This window comes from Lutra lutra, chromosome 8 (genome assembly GCF_902655055.1).
Source record: "Lutra lutra chromosome 8, mLutLut1.2, whole genome shotgun sequence".
In the NCBI taxonomy this organism is placed as follows: Eukaryota; Metazoa; Chordata; class Mammalia; order Carnivora; family Mustelidae; genus Lutra; species Lutra lutra.
The window spans coordinates 128,938,349-128,961,162 of NC_062285.1; the positions used below are offsets into that span (position 1 = coordinate 128,938,349).

Consider the following 22,814-nt stretch of genomic DNA (forward strand, 5'->3'; position numbering starts at 1 on the left):
CTTTTTTCTGCACCTCATGTCCCTTCTTAGTCCCTTTTTACCTCCATCCTCTGATTTTCTTCCTCACTGTTCTGATTTTTCACCACAGGTTAACTTTGCCTGTTTTAGAACATATGAAATTGTTCAGAATATACTCTTTTGTGCCCAGTTTCTTCTCCTGAGCGTACCGTCTGAGATATTGTGTCATTTGGCCATTATTGCTGAGTAGTATTACACTGTATGACTACCCCATGGTTTATCTTTTTCTTGTGGATGGACATTTGGTTTTTTCACTCTGGGTCTTATGAATAAAGTTGCTATACACATTCCTGTACAAGTCTTTGCCTGAACAGGTCAGCATGTTTCTTAGATAAATACCTACAAATAGGATTGTTGGATCAAAGAGCAGTTGTGTATGTAACTTTGATAAAGTTGGAACTACTACACCTTTTCCCAAAGTAATGACCATTTTGCAGTCCATCTGCCACCCCACTCACCCCCCGTGCGTGAGAGAGTTCTGATCGCTTCCTGTCCTCACTGACGTTTGATCTTGTCTGTCTTTTTAATTTTTTTACTCATTCTACTAGGTGTTGGATGTTGTGTGTCCCATTATGGTTTTAGTATGCATTTCCCTGAAGACTAATGTTGTTAGACACTCCTCATTGACTTACTACTCACTTTCTTAGTGATGTATCCAGGTCTTTTGCTTGTTTTCCTCATTGAGTTATCTTTTTAGTATTGAATTTCTAGTCCCTTTAAAAAAAAAAAAAGTATCCTGGGTATACATCCCTTGTCAGATTTATTATTGTAACTATTTTCTCTCTGTCTGTTGCTTACCTTTTCATTATTGTAACTTTGTCTTTGATGAGCAGTTTTAATTTTGATAAAATCTAATTATCCGGAGGTTTTTTGGTTTGTCTTATGGTTATCAATTTCTATGTCCTGTGTAAAGAAATTTCGCCTACCCCAAGGGCAAGAATATCTCCTCCTATGTTTTTTTCTAGAAGCTTTATAGTTTTAGTTTTTATGTTTATTTCTAAAATCCACGTTAAACTGATATTTTTTTATTTGGTATGAGGTAGGGGGTCAAAGTTAACATTTTACTTTGTAGATATTTATATGTAGATATTTCAACATTTGTTGAAAAGGTTTTCCCTCACCTGTTGAACTGCTTTAGTACTTCGGTCAAAAATCATCTGACCAGGGGTGCCTGGGTAATTCAGTTGGTTAAGCATCTGCCTTTGGCTCAGGTCATGATCCTAGGGTCCTGGGATCCAGCCCCGCATGCACGGGAGCCTGCTTTCCCCCTCTCCCTCTGCTGCTCCCCTGCTTATGCTCTCTCACTCAGTCAAATTTATTTTAATTATTTATTTATTTTTATTTATTTATAAAATCTTTTAAAAAATCCTCTAACCATGAAAGCCTGGGTTTATTTCTGGACATATTGTTCCATTGATCTATTTGTCTGCCCTTACACCAGTCTCACACTGTCTTGATTACCATAGCTTTCTAATCAAAAGTAGGTAATAGCAGTCCTCCACCTTTTCTTTTTCAGGAGTGTTTGAGCTATTCCAGGTCTTTTGCATTTGCATGTCAATTTTAGAATCCATTGATTTTTGTTTTTTTAATCTCTCTCTTTTTCTAAAGATTTTATTTATCAGAGAGAGAGAGTGAGCGAGTGCACAAGCAGGGGGAGCGCCAGGCAGAGGGAGAAGCTTGATGTGGGACTTGATCCCAGGACCCTGGGATCATGACCTGAGCCAAAGGCAGATACTTAACTGACTGAGCCACCCCAGGCATCCCTGATTGTTGTTTTTTTTTTTTTTTTTTTAAACCGCGAGTATTAATTTCCAGGAACAAATATGATGTGCCTATTCATCAGTTTGGAGAGAATTTTAACAGTAAACCATCCTAATACTATTAAAGCTTCCAGTCCGTGAAAACAGCATAACCCTTGATTTACTTAAGTTTTATTTTTTCTCAGCAGTGCTCTGCAGCTTTCGGGATAGAGGTCTTCACATGGTGTGATTCCTTTTTTGAGGGGAGAAAAGTACAGCTCCAGAATATTAACTGTGGACTGGCGTTCTCTCTGGGTGGAGGGTTGGCTGCTTCATATATGTAATGTGTATATATGTGTGTGTGTGTGTGTGTGTGTGTATACATATCTTCTTATTTATATATTATAATTTTCCTACAGTGATCATGTATCAGTTTTGTAGTAAAAAAAAATTATGAAAAGGGAACTAGTTTATTGGACAGCATGTAATGCTAGTTTTTGTCATTGATTCATAACAAATGTTGATTTTTGACTAAGCTTCATGCAGCATTCTCTGTATCCAGAGATCGTTTTGTGTATAGTGTTTTGTTTGGGTGGGTGTTTAATAGATTCCCTCCGACGGGTGTCATTCAAACATGATGATATTCTGTTTTTATAGGCATTAAAATATATAGGGAACAAAGTAAGGAGGCAAAGGATGTGGGGAGGTGGACCAAAGAAGACGAAGATAGAAGAGGCAAGAGAGCTCCTGGCTTCTACCATCCTGACACACGTGCCGGTGGGTAGCACCTGGTGCCGCTGAGAACTGGGGGCCCTGTGGGCCCGTCTGCCAGAGAACTTTGGGTGCAGGTTCACGTTATTTAATATCTAGTTCCATAAGAAAAAAGAGAGAGTCTAAAAAAAGACTGGGCTGCCCCATGGAAATAACCTTCCGTTATCAGTAGATTATTTGTACTTGGGGAGTGTTAGCCGTGTGCTGTCATTAGCATCATGTTTATTCTCTCTGGGTCTTGTTTCAATCTAAAACTATGGTTTCCTGTGTTCACACATGTACAAGAGCTACTACTTGGTCTCACGGTTTTGAAGGACAGAGGTGGTGTTAGATGTTTTTAAATGAAACAAACTTGCAGTGCCTTGCTCATATACTTTATTTTATTGTAAAATACGTGACATAAAATTGACCGTCTTTAAGTGTGTGGTCCTGTGGCCTCAAGTACGGTCTCCCTCTTGTGCTACCGTTACCACCATAGACACTTCCTAAAGTGCTGGATGGTTCACCCCTTAGACCTTGAGTTTCAGAGTTCACATTGTCCAGCCTCCTTTACTTCCAGTGAAGACGCTCGGGACCAGACAAGCTGGGTGGTTTGTCTTGTCCCCCAGCCGGTTACTAGTCAGAGACAGAGCCAGAGACCTTCCTCTGATCCTAGAACCCATGCTTGATACAGGTGACTCTTGAATAACGTGTTTTAACTACATGGGTCCACTTAGAAATGTGTTGTTTTTTTCTTTCAGCAAGTACAGTACAGTGCTGTAAATGTATTTTCTCTTATGATTTTCTTGATGACATTTTTTTGTAGCTTACTTTATTATAAGAGAAAACAGTATATAATAATCAAAATATGTGTTGTTTATGTTAACAGTAAGGCTTCTGGTCAGCGGTAGGCTATTAGTAGTTCAGTTTTGGGGGAATTAAAAGTTATACACAGATTTTTGAATGTTGAGGGGCTGGTGCCTCTAACGGTGTTCAAAGGTCAATTGTATTCACTTCTTACTTATTTATCATTAAACAGAGATTGGCCATGTTGGCCTGTAGGGTGTGGGCAAGAGTTACCATTCGTCTCTAAGGTAATGTTACTCTAAGTGATAGAATTATTGGGTAGACAGTCTTGCTAACCAAATAGTCTGGTTTTGTAATGAGTTACCATGTGTATTGTTCATGAATGATCTGATTCAGGGGTCGCACACTCTAGGAGCTGATCATAAAGTCAAGTCGAGGGCTCTGTGGAAATGGAGAGTGACCACACATAAACACAGGAATTTCTTATTTTAAAATACCTTGCTGGCTAAAAAAAAATACAGATCTCTGATTCTGCCCTTTGGCTGCCATTTGTATGTCTTTTGAGCTAATTCAAAGAATTAGAAAATTCTTACTATGAAAGCTGGGACTCAATAGAACTTTAAACTCCTCTGGATGACTGGAAAGACCATTTTAAAGTCAAATAGCAACAGTGCGTGTCTCTGGCTCCCCAGTGCTTTTTCAAGCAGGCTTTCTGTCCCCAGCAGTGTCCTGGCCTTCTGCCATGGTGCCTGGGGACCCAGAGAAAGGAAGTGGCAAGTGCGAGTTAAAGACCAGCCCAGGGAGGGTTGGTGGGCGCCACCTCTTTGAAGGAGAGGCGCGAAAGGTACAGGGAAGGAAGGAGTTGATAGTGGCTAACATGCATCGTCTCAGAAATTTTCTCTAACTCCCAAATTACAGGTTAAAGAATTCAATTTCCGAGCGAAGTGTATCTATACTGCCGTGATGGTACGAAGAGTGATTCTGGCCCAGGGAGATAACAAAGTGGACGACCGGGACTATTACGGTAACAAGCGATTGGAGTTGGCAGGACAGGTGATTTACTTGCTTTATGTCAGCAGGCCTGAGCTTCAGGAGTGGGGTTCCAGGTTTTTCAGAGCACGAATGCTTCCTCGAACTCCTCGTATTAAAACAGATAAAAGGGAGCCTCCCAGCGTGACTCGGAATCTAAGGGCTTATTTCTCTGCCTGCTTGCCTTTCCTCTGCAACTCCTCTGTGGAATTCATGAAAGTCTGACGGTTCTGTAGGGCAAAGCGTAGTGTCTTGAGCAGGGCTTCCAGGGCCCCTGACGAACTCCCGCCAGCGCCTTTTCCAGCCCTGCCTCCCGCCAGGGCAGGCCATTTCCCTCTTCCCAAGCACATGGGGATGCTCTTTCATCCTCCCTGCCTTTGAGTTATGCCTTCTGCCTCAGTGGCCCCTGCCTCGTCTCCCTCTGTCCTCCCCCAGTGAGGAGCTCCCGCCCATTCTTCATTCTTTGAGTCCCCCTCTCTGAAACTTCTTCTTCTTGGTTCGGGCCTATATTTACATGCTGAAGTATGCATGATTCTATACCTGCAAGCCTCTTTCCCCATTAGACAGTAAGCTCATCGAGGATAGGAGTCACTGATACTCGTCTCTCGAAGACCCAGGTAAAGCTACTAGGCACCAGAGGACGTGTCGGTAAGTGACACTCTGTGAGGCACCTGCTCTCGAAGTGCATTTTGGTGGGAGAGAGACTGTGAGCATGTGAACAGGAAAGAAATGAGATAGTAGGAAACAATCTTATGTGTTTAAAGAAAACCCCAAACAGGGTGATGTTAGAGAGCTGCGGTGTTGGTGGAGGGAAGGGATGTTACTTTTATCAGGATGATCAGGAAAGATTTCTTTGACAAAAGTGATGTATTTTAAGCTGAGCCTTCAGACATTCCCCCTGAGACATCAGTGAGGAGAAGCAAATCGCCTGCAACCTTGGGAATTGCATTCCATTAAGATACCCTTGCGAGTGTGTCCATCCCCTCACGGTTCTAGCCTGGGGAGCTGGGAGACGGTCACTGGGCTGGGCAGGAGCTGTGGGGGTGGGGAGGACATTGGAGAACTAGACTGGGGGCCGTGCAAGGGGGTTTGGATTGAGTTTCCTTGCGTGGAAAACCACGGAAGAGTTTTAACCATGCAGGTGACACACTCTGATTTTCTTTAGAAAGATCAGATTTGGAGACAAACAGGGAAGGAAGCGAGCCAGTTAGGAGGTTGTGGCGATATTCCAGATGACAGGTGATGGTGCCTAGGATAACAGATACTACAACTAAAATTTAAAAACTAGGATTAAAAAATGATGGCAGTTTTAGGTTTTGTAAAAGGGTTAGTGTCTGGTCTACAGGGGAAGTTCCGTGTGGTTCATGGTTGGTGCTAGCAGGTGGGTTTTCTGCCATCTTCAGATTGACCTCTGTTCAGGGTCTTATGGGTGTCCCATCACCATCAGTCCCAATTTTTAGTTTCTTAATAGGAAAAAAATCATGCTGTTAAATGAGGCCATGAAAAAAAATGTTGATTGTTTAGAGGAATAAGGAATGGAGTCAGGAGAGGAGAGACTATCCTGTTGCTTAAAAAATTAGAATTAAAAAGAGGTTCCCATGCGCAAGAAAACATTGCTTTATAAACAATGTAAAGACATAAAAGGCATTATGTTGGCAAAAATGTGGAAAAACAATAGCTGCTAATTTCACAGCCCGTGGGACGAGGGAGTATAATGTGCTTCAGCTTTAGATAACAGAGCTGCCTTCCACTGGCCAAGTGGGTTCACAGAGCTTTCCCGCAGTCTCTCTGCCACCGGAGGGCTGGCAGGCCAGCCGCCAGTAGAGGTGTTAGCAAAACCTACCGATTTCAGGCTTAATCTTTTCACCTACCTTTTCTTTTTCGGTAATGTGTTCATTATTTGCTGAGCATTACTCTGTTCTTTGTCTGCAAATTTTTTGTTTCTAATGCAGCTTGCTTTGTATGGGTGAGATATGGAACGGCACCAAAAATCCGGCACCCTGGAAAGCCAGGGATTTCCACCCTGTTACAAAAGAATGCCGTCTTGACTTCAGAGATTGCCTAATCCCAGCTGTTCTGATAATGTAATTAAGGCTGCCTAATGTCTTTAATTTTGCAACCAGTTTGTGTGAAAAGGAGAATTTGGCACTCTGAAGGCTTAACACTAAATAGCAATCTCAAGACGCCTAATTAGAATTCTCTGACATTAAGCTAATTGGTGAAACTGTATTTCAGCAGCTTAACTTCTTTATTAATTTTTTTTTAGCATTTTCATTGCAAATCAATTGATGAGCTGTCAGCATTTTTTCCCTTAAATATAATTTGCTCTTAGTGTTCCTGTCCTCGACAGGCTGGCAGGCCTCGTACGAATATTATCATCAGTGCTTCATCTCTTCTCATCCTTTTACTCTTGACCTAAATAATGCGGCTTATTGTGCGATGTGGCCCTGTAGTTTCTCACTGCCCCGTGAACTGGGGAACGTAATTTCTCTTAAACCGAAAATTTAGAGGTGGAGAAATTTAATGAGGCAGTACGTCTGTTGAGTGTGCCCTCAGGTTTTACTTGTTTAGAACGAGAGGTGTTTCCTTGGGTTTGAATCGGGGCCACAACCGATTCAGCTGGAATTTGAGACACGAAAGTCTGAGTGTGAGGGACTCGTTAAAATAGAGCTGACCTTCTCTGGTTTAGGTGAAGGGCATTTTCTTCTGTTCAGATTGCTTATTCAGGTCCCTTTTGCCAGTTTGCCCAGGAAGCTGCCGCGGTGGGCCTCTCCATCCTGCTCCCCCCTCTGCACCTGCTTCCCTTCCCGTCGTTTTCTTTGTAGAATGCTTCTGACGTCGTACATTCAAGTCTAAAATCCTGGCTTTCCTATCTGCAAAGTTGATTTTAGTAGGAAAGTGGGAGAACGTGTCTAATTTAAAATCACATTCCACTTTGGAAATTTTTCAAGTAGTAGGTAGCTCGAGGAGAAGACTCATTTGCTTTCAATATTATCTTCCTTCTGAGTCCAAAATCGACCTATGGTTTGTAAACATTCGAGAATATAGTCCGTATGGAACTTGGGAAATCTTTAGCTTACATGGTTTCACTGAGTTTCAGAATTCCCTTGTAAGTAAATAGTGTATATGTCACCCCCCCCACCGTGATATTACTTTAATGTTTTGTTAGTAACTTACATTACAAATAGGTCAAACTTTTTTCTTCCTCTTTTGAAGAAAAAAATGCCTACAAAGGGAAAAAAAAAAAAGAAAGCAATTAATTTTACAGAGGAACTCAACTACTTGTAATATGTATTATATTTGATTATTAAAGAAGCACACCTACTATTTATTAGTAGTGAGCCACCTCTCTAGTCTCAGGAACTTTTCGTAAATGGTGTTCTGGTTATCCGTTGCTATGTGACATGCTATCCCCAAACAACCACCATTTCATTCAACTCACAGTGTGGGTCAGGAATTCAGGCAGGATTTGGCTGTTTGATTCTTGTTTCACATGGTGTAGATGGAGGTCAGTTGGCAGTGTTCTGCTAATGGTTATGGGGAAGGCTGGAAGGTTCTTGCCTAGGACCTGACCTGTCCAGTGATGTGCCATCGTGGCTCTGGGCTGTGAGTGAATGTTTCCCATGAACGAGACAGAGCCCAAGGGGCCTCCATGACCTGGTCTTAGGCTTTTTTAATTTCTACTGTATTGGAGGAAGCAGTTACAACCTCCACCCAGATTTGGGGCACTGGAAAGACTTGGGCCACACCTCAGGGGTCAGCCAGAGATTTGGGCTAAGTTTACACACATAATTTGGGGGTTTTCTCCCATAGCTCAGCTCTTTTTCATCTGGGTCTTCAATCCAGTAAGATCGCGGGTCTCTCTCTCTGAATTTTAGCTTCTCAGCATAGCTTGGACCCTTCTTACCAATGTGGCCTCCCCATAATTCAGATAGTTTTAATATTTTGTCCAGACTTTATTATCAGCAGGTGAGTCCATCTGCTACTCAGCTACAGCTGCTACGAGCTACTCTTACCAGTTCCGGAAATAGAACCATCCTTGTCTGTTTTTAGGACTTTCTATTCCATCCCATTGATTTGGCTTCTGTGGTTATACTGTTTCAGATAGTCCTCATGGTTTAATATCATTTAATTTTTATTATGTAATTTTAACATGAAAATAAAAATTTAAATGTTACATATATGTCAAGTTATGAAGGGAAGGGTACAAATAAAATCAATACCCCCAGAGCCACTCTTGAGAAATTCTTAATAATCAACCGTTATTAATACCATTCCATTCACCTGTGTATTTCTTACTCTGTTCCTTTTTTCTCCCATCCTGAATTTTTGCACTTTTAAAAATTACATCTTTAAAATTTTTAAATATTTTATTGCAATAAGTTTTGCTTATTTTTGAGTTTTATAAAAATAGATTCATACCATATACATTTTTCAGCAACATTTTTCTTCACTTAGCATTGTTTTTAACATTTGTCTATATTGTTGCATGTCACTGTACTTCCAGTTTGGTATTATATTCCGTTGTATATATGGAATATGATATGGTAAATAAGGTATGTATATATTCACGATCAATAACACTTTATTTTGCCAGTCATTCCTTTCTATGATTTTCCTTTTTAAAAAAAATACTAACATTCTTATTTATATTTTCTGGTGCCAATATGCAAGAATCTCTACAAATAGGAATGCCAAGTCCTGGAGTCAAGTTAAATCTTTAGTTTAACCGGAGAATATCGAACTAGTTTCCCAAGTATTTGTCTGTTGTACGGTATAGGAGTTCTCATGACCTTTGTCCTGTGCCTTAGTATCAGATTTTGAACACTTTTGCCTAGTGGGTGTAAAGTGGCATCTCCTTGTGGTATTGATTTGCATTTTCCCTTTTTTTTTTTTTTTTTGTAATTCTGGGTTTTGCTGATAGTATCCTCATCGCATCTTTATATTATATATTTCTCTGTCCTCTAAATTTTTTGTAAACCAGGAATCAAATTCAGAGGCTGGGTTATAGTCAAGATCTCTCTCTCTCTCTCTTTTTTTTTTAATTCTTTTTTGGCTAGAATGCTTCCTGGGTTGCATTGTGCAGTTGGCTATTGTAGCCTATCAGGGAGAGTATGACTGGTTGTTTCTATACTTTGTGTCATTGAAATTGGTGATCACTGGGTTTAGGTGTGTGGGGCTCTGATTCATCTATTGTAAAGTTCCCCATCATCTTTTATCCTGATTTCTTTCTTTTTTTTTTTTTTTTTTTTAGTGTTTGGTTCTTGGTATTTCTTAGGATTTCTTTTTTTTTTTATTTAAAGAGTTTATTTATTTATTTGACAGAGATCACAAGTAGGCAGAGAGGCAGGCAGAGGAGGCCAGGTTGGGGGGTGGGAAGCAGGCTCCCGGCTAAGCAGAGAGCCTGATGCGTGGTTCGATCCCAGGACCCTGGGATCATGACCTGAGGCAAGGGCAGAGGCTTTAACCCACTGAGCCATCCAGGTGCCCAAGTCCTGATGGTTTTATTTAACAGCTGATGATGATCATTCTATTACCCATTGTTTGATTAGGGCATGCAAAGTAGTGATACTCTAATTTACTCTTTCTGCTTTTTTTAGCTTGAATTTTCAATAAAGAATACTTTTCTCTATCATCTCTTTGGTTACTCTGAGATGTAATTTATGTAGAAAAGGCAGGGTAGATGCTTGCTAGATTTTTTTTTTACCCAGTTTATGGAATACTCTTTTAGCTCTCTTGTTTCTTCCACAGATGAAGGTTGTTGGGTTTTTTTTTCTATCATCATAAACTTGGGAATTTTAACATTTTTACTTAAATATTAGAATTAGTGTTTCCATTTTTGGGGAAAAAAAAAACCTAGTTTTTTATTGGTATTTTGATTGAATTTATAGAATAAGTTGGGGAGAATTGATGTCTAAATAATACTGAGTCTTCTAATCTGTGAACATAGTGTATCTCAGATTCTTTTTAATGTCTCTCAGTAATGTTTTAAATGCAGTTTTTTCAGGGGGTGCCCAGGTGGCTCAGACAGTTAAGTGCCTAACTCTTTGTTTCGGCCCAAGTCATGATCTCTGGGTCATGAGGACGAGCCCTACATTGGGCTCCTTGGTCTGCATGGCGTCTGCTTGAGATTCTCTTTCTCCCTCTCCCTCTGTCTCGCCCCCTGCTCATGCTCTCCCTCCCTCCCTCTCTCAAATAAATAAATCTTTTTAAAAAATTTAAACACAATTTCTTTTTGTATACTAACCTTGTATCTTGCAGCTTGCTAAACTCACTTATTGGGTCTACTAGTTTTTGTTTGTTTTGTTTTTTAAGACTCTGGGATTTCTTATGTGGACATTCAACTTATTGGCAAGTAATGACAGTTTTACTTCTCCCTTTCCGACTTTTATATATTTTCTTTTTCTTGCCCTAGTGCACTGAACGCTACCCCAAATACCGCGTTGAGTAGAAGTGGTAAGAATGGGCATTCTGTCCTGTTCCCCAATTTTATAAAACAAAGCTTTCCGTTTCCTGCCCGTGTCTGTGGTATCCGGTCCTTGCTATGTACCAGTGCAGGATACTTGACCCAAGCATGTTTCCTGCTCCTCTCGCAGGGAAGGTGCAGTTTGGCTTCTCTCGTCTCTTCCATCTGGCCTTGTCCTTTCTCCTGCAATTGGTGACCAGAGGGTTTGCTGGGCTTCCTGAAGCGGTAGGTCTGCTATTGCTTATTACTAGATACAAGGCTTGTGGTGGGAGCAGGGGGCTGTCCTCTCCAGCCTCAGGGACAGAGGCTTCTATCCCTCTCTCAGTGCGCGTCACCTTTCCCCGGAACTGTATTGGCAGGAGGGTTTCCTGACGCTTCTCTGGCAACTTGAAGTGTTTGCTTCATCTGAGCAAAAGTCAGGGGACACAGGGTTTTGTTGCTTGTTCCAATGAAGGAATCTTTTTCAGGTCTTTTGTTTGACACCAGTCTTTTGGGAGCACTCCACGGAAAAGAACTTGTGGGTGTAGAACCTCTTATGTCAGAGGTTCTGAAGGATTCTAAGCTTCCGTGAGAGCTCACATTTGGCATTTAAGAAGTACTTAACATTTCGTCACATTTCTTCTTCTGTGGCAGATGTCCTCTCTGTCATGTGTCCTGTCTCTTCCTGGACATCCAGACCGTAACCCTTGTATTCAGTTCCTCTGGGTGCCTTGCAACCTTAGCTCTCGGCTAAACTCCAAAAATGTATGATTTCATAGTTGATTTTTTTTTTTTTTTTATTAGAGTGGAGGGGATATTGTCTTCTGGCTTTCTGCTTCTCTTGAATATGGAATTTGCAAATCTTTCTTAAGCTCTCCACTCCCTCCAGAGCCGAGCCTTCCTTCCACCTCTACTGTTCATCTGTTTCATGAAATCATTCATTAATACTCCTTTCCAATAATTTTAGGGTGAGGGCTTAAACACTTTTTTTTTTTTCTAGCATAGACTGAACTGTCTTGTTTCAGACTTGACTTTGGTCTCTGTTACCTTTACAGCATTCTCTGCTTGTATAGATTGTACCCAGACCACTGGTTGGAGGATTGGTGTGAGTCCATGGTTCAGTTTTCACTGGTCTGAAGAAGAATGAGCAAGGATGGATGGTTTGAGTTTTATTTGAGAGAGACAGAGGGTGAGAGGGTAGTGGCAGGTGTAGAGAGCAGAGGGAGAGGGAGAAGCAGGCTCCCCACCGAGCAGAGAGCCTGACTCAGGGTTCTATCCAAGGATCCTGGGATCATGACCTGAGGTGAAGGCAGACGCTTAGCCGACTGAGCACCCAGGCACCCCCGGATGGTTTGAGTTTTATCAAGCAAATTGTATTTACTTTTTTATGTTTTTCTTCTGAGATTATTTGCTCTCCCGTTTTTTGATGTTAAAATGTTCTTTCGAAGATGAGATGATGTCAGAGTAATTGGTGGGTATTGTATTATAAGCTTTTTATTAAGGAAATATTACATATAGACAGAAAAGGGGGTGAAACATGAATTTCAGCTCACCAAGTTGTTAAAAAACGAATACCTTTGTAAATAGCACTCAGATCAAGAAATACTATCATTTGAACACTTCAGTAGAAGTTCCCCCTACAGTATGCCCCTGCCTGATCAAAATCCTCCCCCAACCTGATTTTTATGGTATTCGTGTCCTTGCTTTTCTGTAGAGTTTTGCCATTAAATTAGAGTTCAGTTTCGGTGGTTTTGAACCTTATGTAAATGGAATCATACCACACATACTCTTCTGTGTGTGGTTTCTGTCACTCAATATTATGCTTTTAAGATCCAGCCATGATCTTACTCATTTCGTTTCAATTTTGTTCATTTTCATTGCTTTATAGTGTTACATTATTTCGAGTCTGCCACAGTTTATCTAACTAAATCTTATTGGTATGGCTTTCAGTTTTTAGCTTATGCAGATAATGCTGCTGTGAACATCTTGTATCTGTATTGACGCACATTTGTGCAGGGCAGTGATGCTCAAGGTGCCCTTCCCCCACCAGCAGCTCGGGCATCTCCTGGGAACTTGTTAGAAATGCAAATTCTTCAACCTATTGAATTAGAAACTGTAGGGGTGGGCCCAGCAATTTGCGTTTTAACAATCCTGGAGCATGATTACCAGGCTTGCTTGCCCGAAGTTTGAGTAGCTCTGCCCTGGGGATGTACCTAGGGGAGGAACTGAGGGGGTTTAGGGAAGACTAGATTAATGGCAACTGTCCTCCGAGTAGTTGTTCTGATTTCCGTTTTTACCAGGGATAGAGGAGCCACATCTTTGGGGTTGTCAGACTTTTTTTTAACAGTAATTCTTCTCCTCTACCCCTTTTTGGGGTTTTAATGATCTTTATCAATAAAATTAAAACTTAGGTCATTGATAAGAGAAATCTACATGTCTGGAAGTGACTAGTCTAAATTAAATGTCCTTCAGTACAGAAGTTGTGTCATCATTTTTTTGGTCTCATTCCCAGTGCCTCATATAGTGATGAGCCCGTAGAAAAGTACATGTTTATTGAATTGAATTTTAAAATATTTTTTCATGGGTAAGCAGTTTTTCCATCTTTTTAAAAAAAACAGTTTAACAAACAAACACCTAACATTTATTAAATAGACTAGTAATACATCTTGAAATTTCACCATATGCTTTTTTTTTTTTTTTTTTTTAGCTTTTGTCACTTCTTTTTGAAGATTTATTCAAAAAATTTAATTCTGAAATGAAGAAGATTGCAGACCAGGTGATTCCTAAGCAAAGAGCTGCTCAGTTTGACGTCGTGAAGCACATGCGTCAGGACCAGATCACCAATGGCATGGTGAACGCCATTTCTACGGTAAGGCTTCAGTCATTTGGCTAAGGGTCTTGGGACTTAGTTATACATCGATTCCATGGAATGGAAGTTTAAAGGACTTTGGGACTCTAGGTGAAATAATATATTTAAAGGGTGTTTTTACACATCATAAATTTTCTATTTTGAAAGATAGTCTACAGATTAAATATCAGTCACTAGGGATTTTGTTACAATATAGCTTCATTGCCAAATTGTCATCCCTGTTGTATAAGGCAATAAGAAAACAGATCCTCTTACATGGAGGAGAAATCTTTTAGTTTAACTGGAAATAGCCATTCTTTCAATGGACACTTTTTCCTATTGTTTTCTGTGATAAAACTGACATAGTGCAAGTAGTTTTATTAATGATAACTTTGGTCCAAAACAATACAGAATGTTTCATTTCATTGTACGTTTGTATTCCTCAGAGGGCATCAGCTGTTCCTCACGTGAGTGAGGGACTCAGGCCTCGGCAGCTGCCATGTGTGCAGGGCCCCTGGCTATCACAGAAGGTTATCAGATGGGTTTGGTTCCCTTTCTTAAAGCATCACGCCTCTACGCCTATCTGATGAAGTCTTGTTGTGTTTTGCATGGCAGACATAAGATTGGCTTTATAGATGGGATCTCACCCCGGCAGAGTAGTGTGGAATAACAACACGTTGATTCTCTTGACAACGAAAGAATTCATGGCAGACTTGCCGCCACGTGTGTCTTTAGAAACTAGCCAGTGGATCTGTGCGAACAGCCCCTGCAGTGACAGCCACCTCTAACCCGGGGTGGGCGAGGCGGGCCCTTTGTGCCCATCTAGGCACGTTCAGCTCTCGTGGCCCACGCCTGTGTGAAAGTAGATCCCCGCATATTAGAAGAGACGCCCCCAAAGAGCACTCGAGCACGCGTCTGGTAGAGTGACATTTCCTTACGTCCCAACCCATGATTTTCAGGTCACGATAGCTTTTTAGAGTAATTCTTTTGCCCCCTAGTGACACCGCTTTACCTCCTGGAGAAAACTGCTCACTCGAAAAGTTGGCAAGACACCTTGTTGCAGGTGGACCCCAACGCGTCGGCGTCCAGGAGAGTATCAGCTCTAAAATTCTCTGTATTTAGTAGCATATTTTCAACAAACAACGTTTTCTCCAAAGGGCAGTTCTAGACTCCTTGTCTGTTCCTCTTCTCTCCCTTTTGTAAGACTTGCGCAGAATACTAGAACAAACCCTCCCGTTGGACATCTCAGCTTCACTCCCCACCTACTTCCTATTTGCCAGCAGCTGTGGCCTTATTTTAGCTCTGTGCAGAATATTTATTTACCTTCCTCACGCCTACTCTCGGGGCACCAGTTGGTTTACGAGGCCTCCCCCGTTCAGAGCAGGAAAGGAGTTAACTGAAAAAGCAAAAAAAGTTGTTAACTTGTGGAATAATGTGTTTGCTCTGTTCCTTTTCTGTGTAATGAACAGTTTATTCCTGTAATTTAACTCCCAGGTTTTCAGAAACCTCAAATTTCTGCAGTGATGGATCTTAAATAATAATGATTTTGCTTCAGTTTGTGAGAGAACTCCCCCAGAGTCCCATATTTTAATTCAAGCGGATCACCTTATCTCCTTCTGAAACTCTGACAATTTTTCTCCTGTTAGCATTTTTAGCCTGGGATCCCTGAGTCCTTCCCTGGAAGTAGAATGTAAAATTTTGTGTTTGTGGGACTAGGCACATTTTCCCAAAGAGAACAGACATAGCTTTCATTAGAATCTCAAAAGAAAAATGAAGACCTACCATTTAGCAGATGTAATTTTTGCTTTTGAATCAGAAAGATTATTGAATCAGTAATTTTTTTGAACATTTCTACTTCACTTTTCTATGCGTACTGTTTTCTACTATTCATGTTGCCATGAACTGAAAATTTAACCATTCCTAACCTTGATCTTCAAATTATCTTTCAGAGAATTTAGTATGTGTGTTTAATACAGTATATTCACTGCATAGTAGATAAACTAAATGTTCAAGATCTATTTCCTATACACCTATTTTAAGATTGACATGATAGCCATAGAGAATATATAAATCTCTTCATATAAATATATATGCAATTTTTAACCTTGATTAAGAAGCCTACAATTTATTCATTATCCCTGGTAACCTGCTATTGGAGTCATTTTTTTGGTCATTTTCTATTATATTTTCCTCTAATTCAGACAGATTTTGGAAGACATCCAAATAATGGCATATTCCCACACGAAGTTGTCACTTTGAGCTTCGAGCTACTTTTACCTTAAAGATGTGTGTAGAAACTCCTGGTGTTCTATTAATTAGCCTACTGCTTCCAGTGGAAATCTCTGGTTGAACCGGCTTATTCAGGATATAATTAGTTCTTCAGAAAGTAAATGCCGTGATGTGATAATGTTGATACATCAGAACGTTCTGACCTGGTTGCTAGACACAGGTGATATTCATGAAAGCCTTAGAAAGCTTGAGTGAGTGACTTGGCTCAATTTTCATTTTAACTGTGATATTTTTATTTTTGAATGTACATCATGGCTCCAATTTCGCAAAGAAATCGTTTCTGTGATGAACTTCTCAGAGTGACTGCAACATATCAGGCAACATATGAGCACATCAGAGGTGGTCTTATGTCTTTTTTTTTCCCCCCTTCACAGGGAAATTGGTCTCTAAAGAGATTTAAAATGGACCGCCAGGGTGTGACTCAAGTGCTGTCTCGCTTGTCGTATATATCCGCACTGGGCATGATGACAAGAATCTCCTCTCAGTTTGAAAAAACAAGAAAAGTGAGCGGTCCTCGTTCCCTCCAGCCATCTCAGTGGGGAATGCTCTGTCCTTCGGACACTCCTGAGGGAGAGGTGAGGTACCCGCGGCGTCTCTGCTGTGTCGGAGCTAACACCGGTTGCCGGTGTTCTGCTTCTGCCCCCATTCCTGCAGGCCATAGCCTTTCTTGGGTCAGCCACTTATCTAGCAGAGAAATAACTGATGCAGCCTGTCAGTGTCATCCGAAAGCCAGTGCCAACAGAGGCAGTCGATGTAGTATCTCACCTCAATAGAAATATGGTCCCATGTTCTTGCTTGTTTTAGCCTGTGCCCGAGAATCAGGCCATGCAATGAAGAGGGGATGAGAATGTGAGAGAAAATTGAGAGACTCCTCGCCTTTGGTCACGGGCATTTCTTTTTAAGCAACTCCTTATTTTCCTTGGCTGTACCAAGAGGGCATCAGACTTGGCAGTGACAGCCAGCAGGGGCACAGCTGATGGAGGTTCTGCTCCATGGCCCTCTCTCCTTCATGCTGACCTTTTTTGGTGTCACCTGATTCTGTTCGTTGTAAACTGCAAACTTCCGAAGGAAGGAACCTTGTTAGGTTCCCACTGCCGTCACAAGCTTCTAGCCCAGAGCCTTGTTTTCAGATATCTGCTGAATGAATCAATATGTTTGTATGACATGTGAAAGATGTAAGTTCCAGAATGTAGGAATTTGTTATGACTCGGGGGAAGTGAAAATAGAAGTCCATACAGAGTTAAGATTTTTAGAAAATTACCATTCCGCTCCTAATTTATCTTAAACCATATGGAAGTTCACACTAGAATTATGCGGCTTGTCAGATTTGCATAACTTCTACCCGTTGGGCTTTGCAACACTGAATTTCCCAGAGTTTGTTTCAGCTAACCTCCTTGAAGTACCTATCTTGGGCATCACCACAGCAGATGGTTTGAAAGAATCAAAGACACATTCTACACGTTACGTGTCTCAAGTGTTTTGTTGTCTACTTGCTGTGTTATGTCCTTGTTCGTATTTTGTCTTAGGTTGTGTTTTGGTTGTATGAGAGTTTAAAAATATTTTATTTCTTTTTAGTTTTAAAGTCATTTTAAATGTACACCAAAGTTGCAAAAATAGTGAAAAGAATTTCCATAGTCCCTCACCTAGATTCCCCAAATATGAACATCTTACAGGACCATCGCTGTTGTCAACCTGAAATTCGCATCGGTAACAGGATATAATCCATAGATTATAGAATCTAGACCTTACTCAGTTCTTGCCAGTTTTCCCACCAGTGTCTCTTTTCTTACCCATAATTACACCCGCTTCTTGCCATGTTTCCTTAGTCTCTTAATCGGAGCGGTTCTTTGGGCTTTCCTTTGCCTTTTCTACCGGGAAGCCTTATAGGATACTGGGCATTAAATTTGTTGACTGACTCCTTTCCGGCCACTTGTATATTGTCAGGTCCCCACACCCATCAGTGTTTTCCTTTACTGTTTCTGTGCCGTGTCGTCTTAATGGCCATGGCGTTCTGCCGTCAGCTTATGTAATCAGTTTCTTTTTTGAGGGAGCATTCATGATGCCATCCATATTTGCTGTTTCAAATAGTACTTTGCTGGGCAGTTTATATCCTTGTTTACTACCTTAGGATAAATTCCTCCGTGTATACATTTTTAAGCCTTTTGTCTGAATCTCCCAAGTGTCCCCTACGAGGCCGTGCTTCTTTATGTTGCCGCCAGCAAAGCAGTGAGCTTTCTTCAGACACAAACCGTACCTGGTATTACTAACGGTTAGTCTTAGAAATGACTATCTTCTGTTTTTTAGGCATGTGGTCTGGTGAAGAACTTGGCCCTCATGACACACATCACCACAGACATGGAAGACGGGCCCATTGTTAAGCTGGCCGGTAACCTGGGCGTCGAAGATGTGAATCTATTATGTGGAGAAGAGCTCTCTTACCCAAACGTGTTTCTCGTCTTCCTCAATGGTGAGTGCATTACAGAGACCTGTGGTGCCTGATGGCTCTTTGGGTGGGGCGGGGGAGGGAAGCTGTTGTCATCCAGGTGTTTAGGGACAAATAAACTTCCAGTTCTGGGCCCAGGAGGCCTTAAGTTAGAGGTAGAAACATGTTGACAGAAACTGTTACCCACAGGCTTGTCCTCAGGGTCAGAGAGGGTCCTGCTGTCCGGAGTCCAAGGTTACTTTGCAGACACTGGCTGCCTTCTGCCCTTTCACAGCTGCCAGCTGGTCCACTGCGGGAAAGGCTCAGCACGTTATCGTTAAGTTCAAGCTTAACATGCGAGACATGCTGCAGAAGCAGTCAGATCCGCCCTGACAGCGAGTTGACTCACATTCCGCCGCTCGATGACGGGTTGTCGGCAGCCTGTGGCCGGAGGCCGTCTCCTTCGGCTCATGCTTCAGTGGCTGCTGTTCCCCGCTGCAGAGTATGCCAGAGCCTCGGCAGTGAGGGTGCCTCGTCCTTCCTACTTGGGATTTGGTGGTCTGGGTGCCTGTCCCCTCACCTGTCTCCCAGGTGCTCGTCCTGACCCCCTATCTACCATGCTCTTCTCCCCCTTCCTCCCGCTCCCTGCACGGGCCGCTGAGCAGCAAAACAGGGCTGGCCCCTGGCCACTTGCTTCAGTCTGTCCCCGTGGCTAGCGCAGACTGAGCTCTTACTCTGCACTGTCAGGCAGGACCCTCTGAGTCCTCACGCTGACCTGGGGCCCGGCGTCCACCTTCCCCATGTCTCAGATGCTGATGACAGGAAGAGCAGTCGGAGAACAGCAGTGACTCGGCACTCGGCAGAGCTCGAAGCGTTTCTCAGAGGAGCGACTCCTCTCACCTCACAGCAGCCCTTCAGAAGTGATGGAGCTGGTGCTCCAACCCAGGGTTCTGGACCTCGAGGTCCTGCCCCCAGCATGGGGACTCGGGTGGTCGGGCTCCACCGGCCACTCCGCTCTGCGGCTGGCCTGCTGCCTGTGGGCTGGCCGCCCAGCCGGGTGACAGGGTCTGCCGAGCACGACTCCGTGCTGCGGCCGCTCTTCCTCGGGTGGGAGAGGTCTGTCGTTTGTCGCTCTTAGAAATGTGCTTCTCTCCGCTCAGGTAACATCCTGGGCGTCATTCGAGACCACAGGAAGCTGGTGAACACGTTCCGCCTGATGAGAAGAGCGGGCTACATCAATGAGTTCGTGTCCATCTCAACAAACCTCACGGACCGGTGCGTCTACATCTCCTCTGACGGAGGAAGGCTGTGCAGGTATGAGTGGCTAAGAAGAGTTTTAATGTTTGCTTCTGACAGAAATGTGCTTGTTTCTGTCTTTGAACCCACTTTCACCTCTTTCCCTGTTGAGAGGAATTGAATCCAGTTCGCAGACACCTCGTGTGTGTGCATCTGGGAGCTGAGGATTCGAAGATTAACGGAGTCAGTCTCTGCCCTCAGACAGCTCAGCCCACGGGCAGAGGCAGAACGATGGCTAGTAACAGCCCGCCATGCTAGTAATGGTGCTCACTGCCTTTATTTATGATGTCAGTAGGTACACCGTGTATGACGCTTTAACTCCACTCGGCCATGTAAGGGTGGGTTACCTTTTTCATTTAACAAATGTGGAATGAGACGTGAGCAGCTTACCCAAAGCTAGATGGTGGCGCGGTCTGTTCTTTACCTGACGGCCTTTATAGTTCATCTGGCTCCAGCAATCATGATTTTACCCACTGTATTCTACTGCTGTGAGCTGAGCCTTAAAGGATGTGTGGGATCGTGTTTCCTGGACGAGGGAGGAGAGGAGAGAGACTGGGGAATGGCAAGGATAAAAACACGGAGGCACTAGCGAGTCGCGTTAGACCCAGTGGATAGGTGCCGTCTCGTCATTCAGCACATGGTAAGGGCTTACTATGCGCAGGTACTGGCCAAGAGGTGGGGCACAGAGTTGAGTGTGACAGGGTGTCTGGTCTTGGGGACATCCAGGGACATCAACTGAGGATGGTACCTTGTTTCGTAAGCCTCTGTGGTTTTTTCTGTGGTGGTTTTTTGTGGACCTCAGGTAGGGCAAGGGCCCAGGTGAGTGAGCTAGCAATGGAGGGAGTGGTGGGAAGAGATGGGGCGTGGAGGTCTGTCAGAGCTGAGAGTGGACTGCCCTTGTCTGCCCAGCATCCAGCTTCTCCTTCCAGTGACCCTTCTCACTTTCCTTTGGGAACTGCCCCTCCCCATTGGCAGTCTTGTGAGAACAGTCAGGTGCCCTCTTCTGCTCAGCCAAAGGTCAGACACATGACCCTAGCTAGGCCAGTCACACTCTCTCCTCAGAGAATTTGAATCCCCAACAGAATAACTCAAGGAAGAAGTGGTTGGAACTGATTCATCCTGACAGCAACACATGCAGGACACTGCCCGTTAGCCCTCCCCTTCTGAATCCTTGGCATCCTTTTCTTTGTGAGTCTGGGCATTTTACCTTTTTTATCCCCCTCCCCCCCCCATTCTTCTCCTTCTGATAAATTCCTATGCTTTCAGTAAATTCTTTCAAAAATTTAAAAATTTTTTTATTAGTAAATTCTGGTTTTGCTTCAATTAGCCAGAATTGTCTTTGCAACCGAAGAACCCTAGGTGATGACGTACCTCTGAGTCCTGACTGCCCCTCGCTGACTTGTGCGGCTCTGACTTTAGTACTTTCCTCGGCTGAAAGATGTCAATGATCATGATACCTCCCTAGGGTTGTCCTGAGAACTAACTGATAGAAGGTGTGGCGAGTGCCTTGTGGGTTCCGGGCACATGTTAGCTGCTTCTGTATAGCTGTTAACATAGTCGGGGCGGGGAAAACAGTAACATTTTCTTAGGTTACTCTTTTTGGGGATTTTTCTCTTTCATTAACATTCAATATATTATGGAATAGTCTGAAAGGAAGGATTTATATTTCAGAAGTCACCTTACAATGGCCTGACAGAGGTCTGGCAGACGAACAGGTAGTTTATTGAGTAAGTAGCTGGGCCGTGAGGTAGCTGAGCGTGTCCGCTCCCGTCTCCTGCGTCCGTCCTTGTCCTCACTTGTGAGTCTCTTGGCCCGAATGCCCTGCGGCCCTTGAATGAGGTAGCAGAGCTCTCTGCCTCCCTCCCCAGAAAAAGCCAGGATTTCGAGGTAATGTTGATTTCCATGAAAAGTTCACTCAGTTCATTTCTCGGCAACTTGTGTTCCCCTTTTGTAATTGTGCAGCTCTTCTTCTTAACTGTTTAAAAGTGCTCATTAGTCCTCAAATAGTTATTTGGACTTTAGGGTAGAGCGCACAAGTGTCTGGTGGTTGCTCGCTCCTCTCTCTGAGAGCTGCTTATCCAAATAGCAACAGCCCTTGACGTTTCAGGGCCGCATGCCATCCTTTGTGTCTGTGTTTCCTTGTGGTGGTGAGGCCCTCAGCAGCGGATCACCGCTGACAGTTACAGGTTAATCTACCAGAGTGCGGAGACCAAAAGCTCTCTCTACCTCGCACCCATTAGCTCGCTCAAAATCACAACATAAAAAGGCTTTATTCTCTGTAAATGTGTAGCTTTAGGTAACCTGCCAGTGTAGCCTAGTGATGTCTGTCCAAAAAGAAACCCCTCTGAACAGCAGATGTCCATCAGACCCTGTCACCTCAGGGAGACATTGTTCTCCTCAGGGACAGTTCTCTGCCTGCTGGCTTCCTGGGCCATAGACCACATATTCCTTTGTGGCATCCTGTGAAATGCCTTTGGTATGATGTGTTTACACCGTCCATTTGAAAAAATAAGACAATAAAGATTTTGTTTCTAGATCTTACTGAGGATCATTTTCTTGTGGCCTTTCCATTTAAAACCGGGTATTTCCTAAGTTGCTTGGAGGAAGTACCGTGCGTGCATTTGTGTGCATGTGTGTACATACATGCGTGCTCTGGCCCATGCACGTCTGTGAATGTGTATGTGAGGGAGAGCAGACAGGCCCTTACACGCTCATACGTGCAGAGAACCCCTCAGGTCCAAGAATTGGTTTGATCACGTCCCACCTTCCCTCACTTCACTATAGTCAGTGTACTTGCTGACTTAATTCTTGTTTTGAATGCTGTGAATTTGTTTTTTGTTGTGGTTTTTTTTTTTTTTTTTTTCATTTCAGACCCTACATAATCGTTAAGAAACAGAAGCCTGCCGTCACGAATAAGCATATGGAAGAGCTGGCTCAGGGGTACAGGTAAATGGCCGAAAGCAGAACCTCTCAGTCTCCTTCATGGTCATATACATGATTTAATCAGCAATGGCATTATTTGATCTGAGCTTTTAAGAAAGTTATTTTCATTTTTAGTCCCTTAATTCCTCCCTACTCAATGTATCAGCCTATTAAAAACCTATTCTTCTCTATGTGAACTTGCCTAGACTTACCAGTTTGTATCATGAGGATCAGAGTGTTGGTGTAAAT

At 42.8% G+C, this 22,814-nt stretch overlaps 1 protein-coding gene across 4 annotated transcripts in view; it reads left to right on the forward strand.

Moving 5' to 3' along the window:
- The window catches only part of POLR3B (RNA polymerase III subunit B), a 132,778-nt gene that overhangs the window by 33,099 nt on the left and 76,865 nt on the right, over window positions 1-22,814 (forward strand). For all 4 annotated transcript variants that reach the window (XR_007129397.1, XM_047741197.1, XM_047741195.1 and 1 more), the window contains exons 11-17: window positions 2,415-2,534; window positions 4,233-4,367; window positions 13,496-13,657; window positions 16,300-16,500; window positions 18,230-18,392; window positions 19,508-19,661; window positions 22,515-22,589. Coding sequence is in view for 3 of the 4 variants with exons in the window: in XM_047741197.1 (XP_047597153.1) it covers window positions 2,415-2,534; window positions 4,233-4,367; window positions 13,496-13,657; window positions 16,300-16,500; window positions 18,230-18,392; window positions 19,508-19,661; window positions 22,515-22,589 (1,010 nt within the window). In the remaining variant the exon portion in view is untranslated. The remainder of the gene's footprint in view (window positions 1-2,414; window positions 2,535-4,232; window positions 4,368-13,495; window positions 13,658-16,299; window positions 16,501-18,229; window positions 18,393-19,507; window positions 19,662-22,514; window positions 22,590-22,814) is intronic.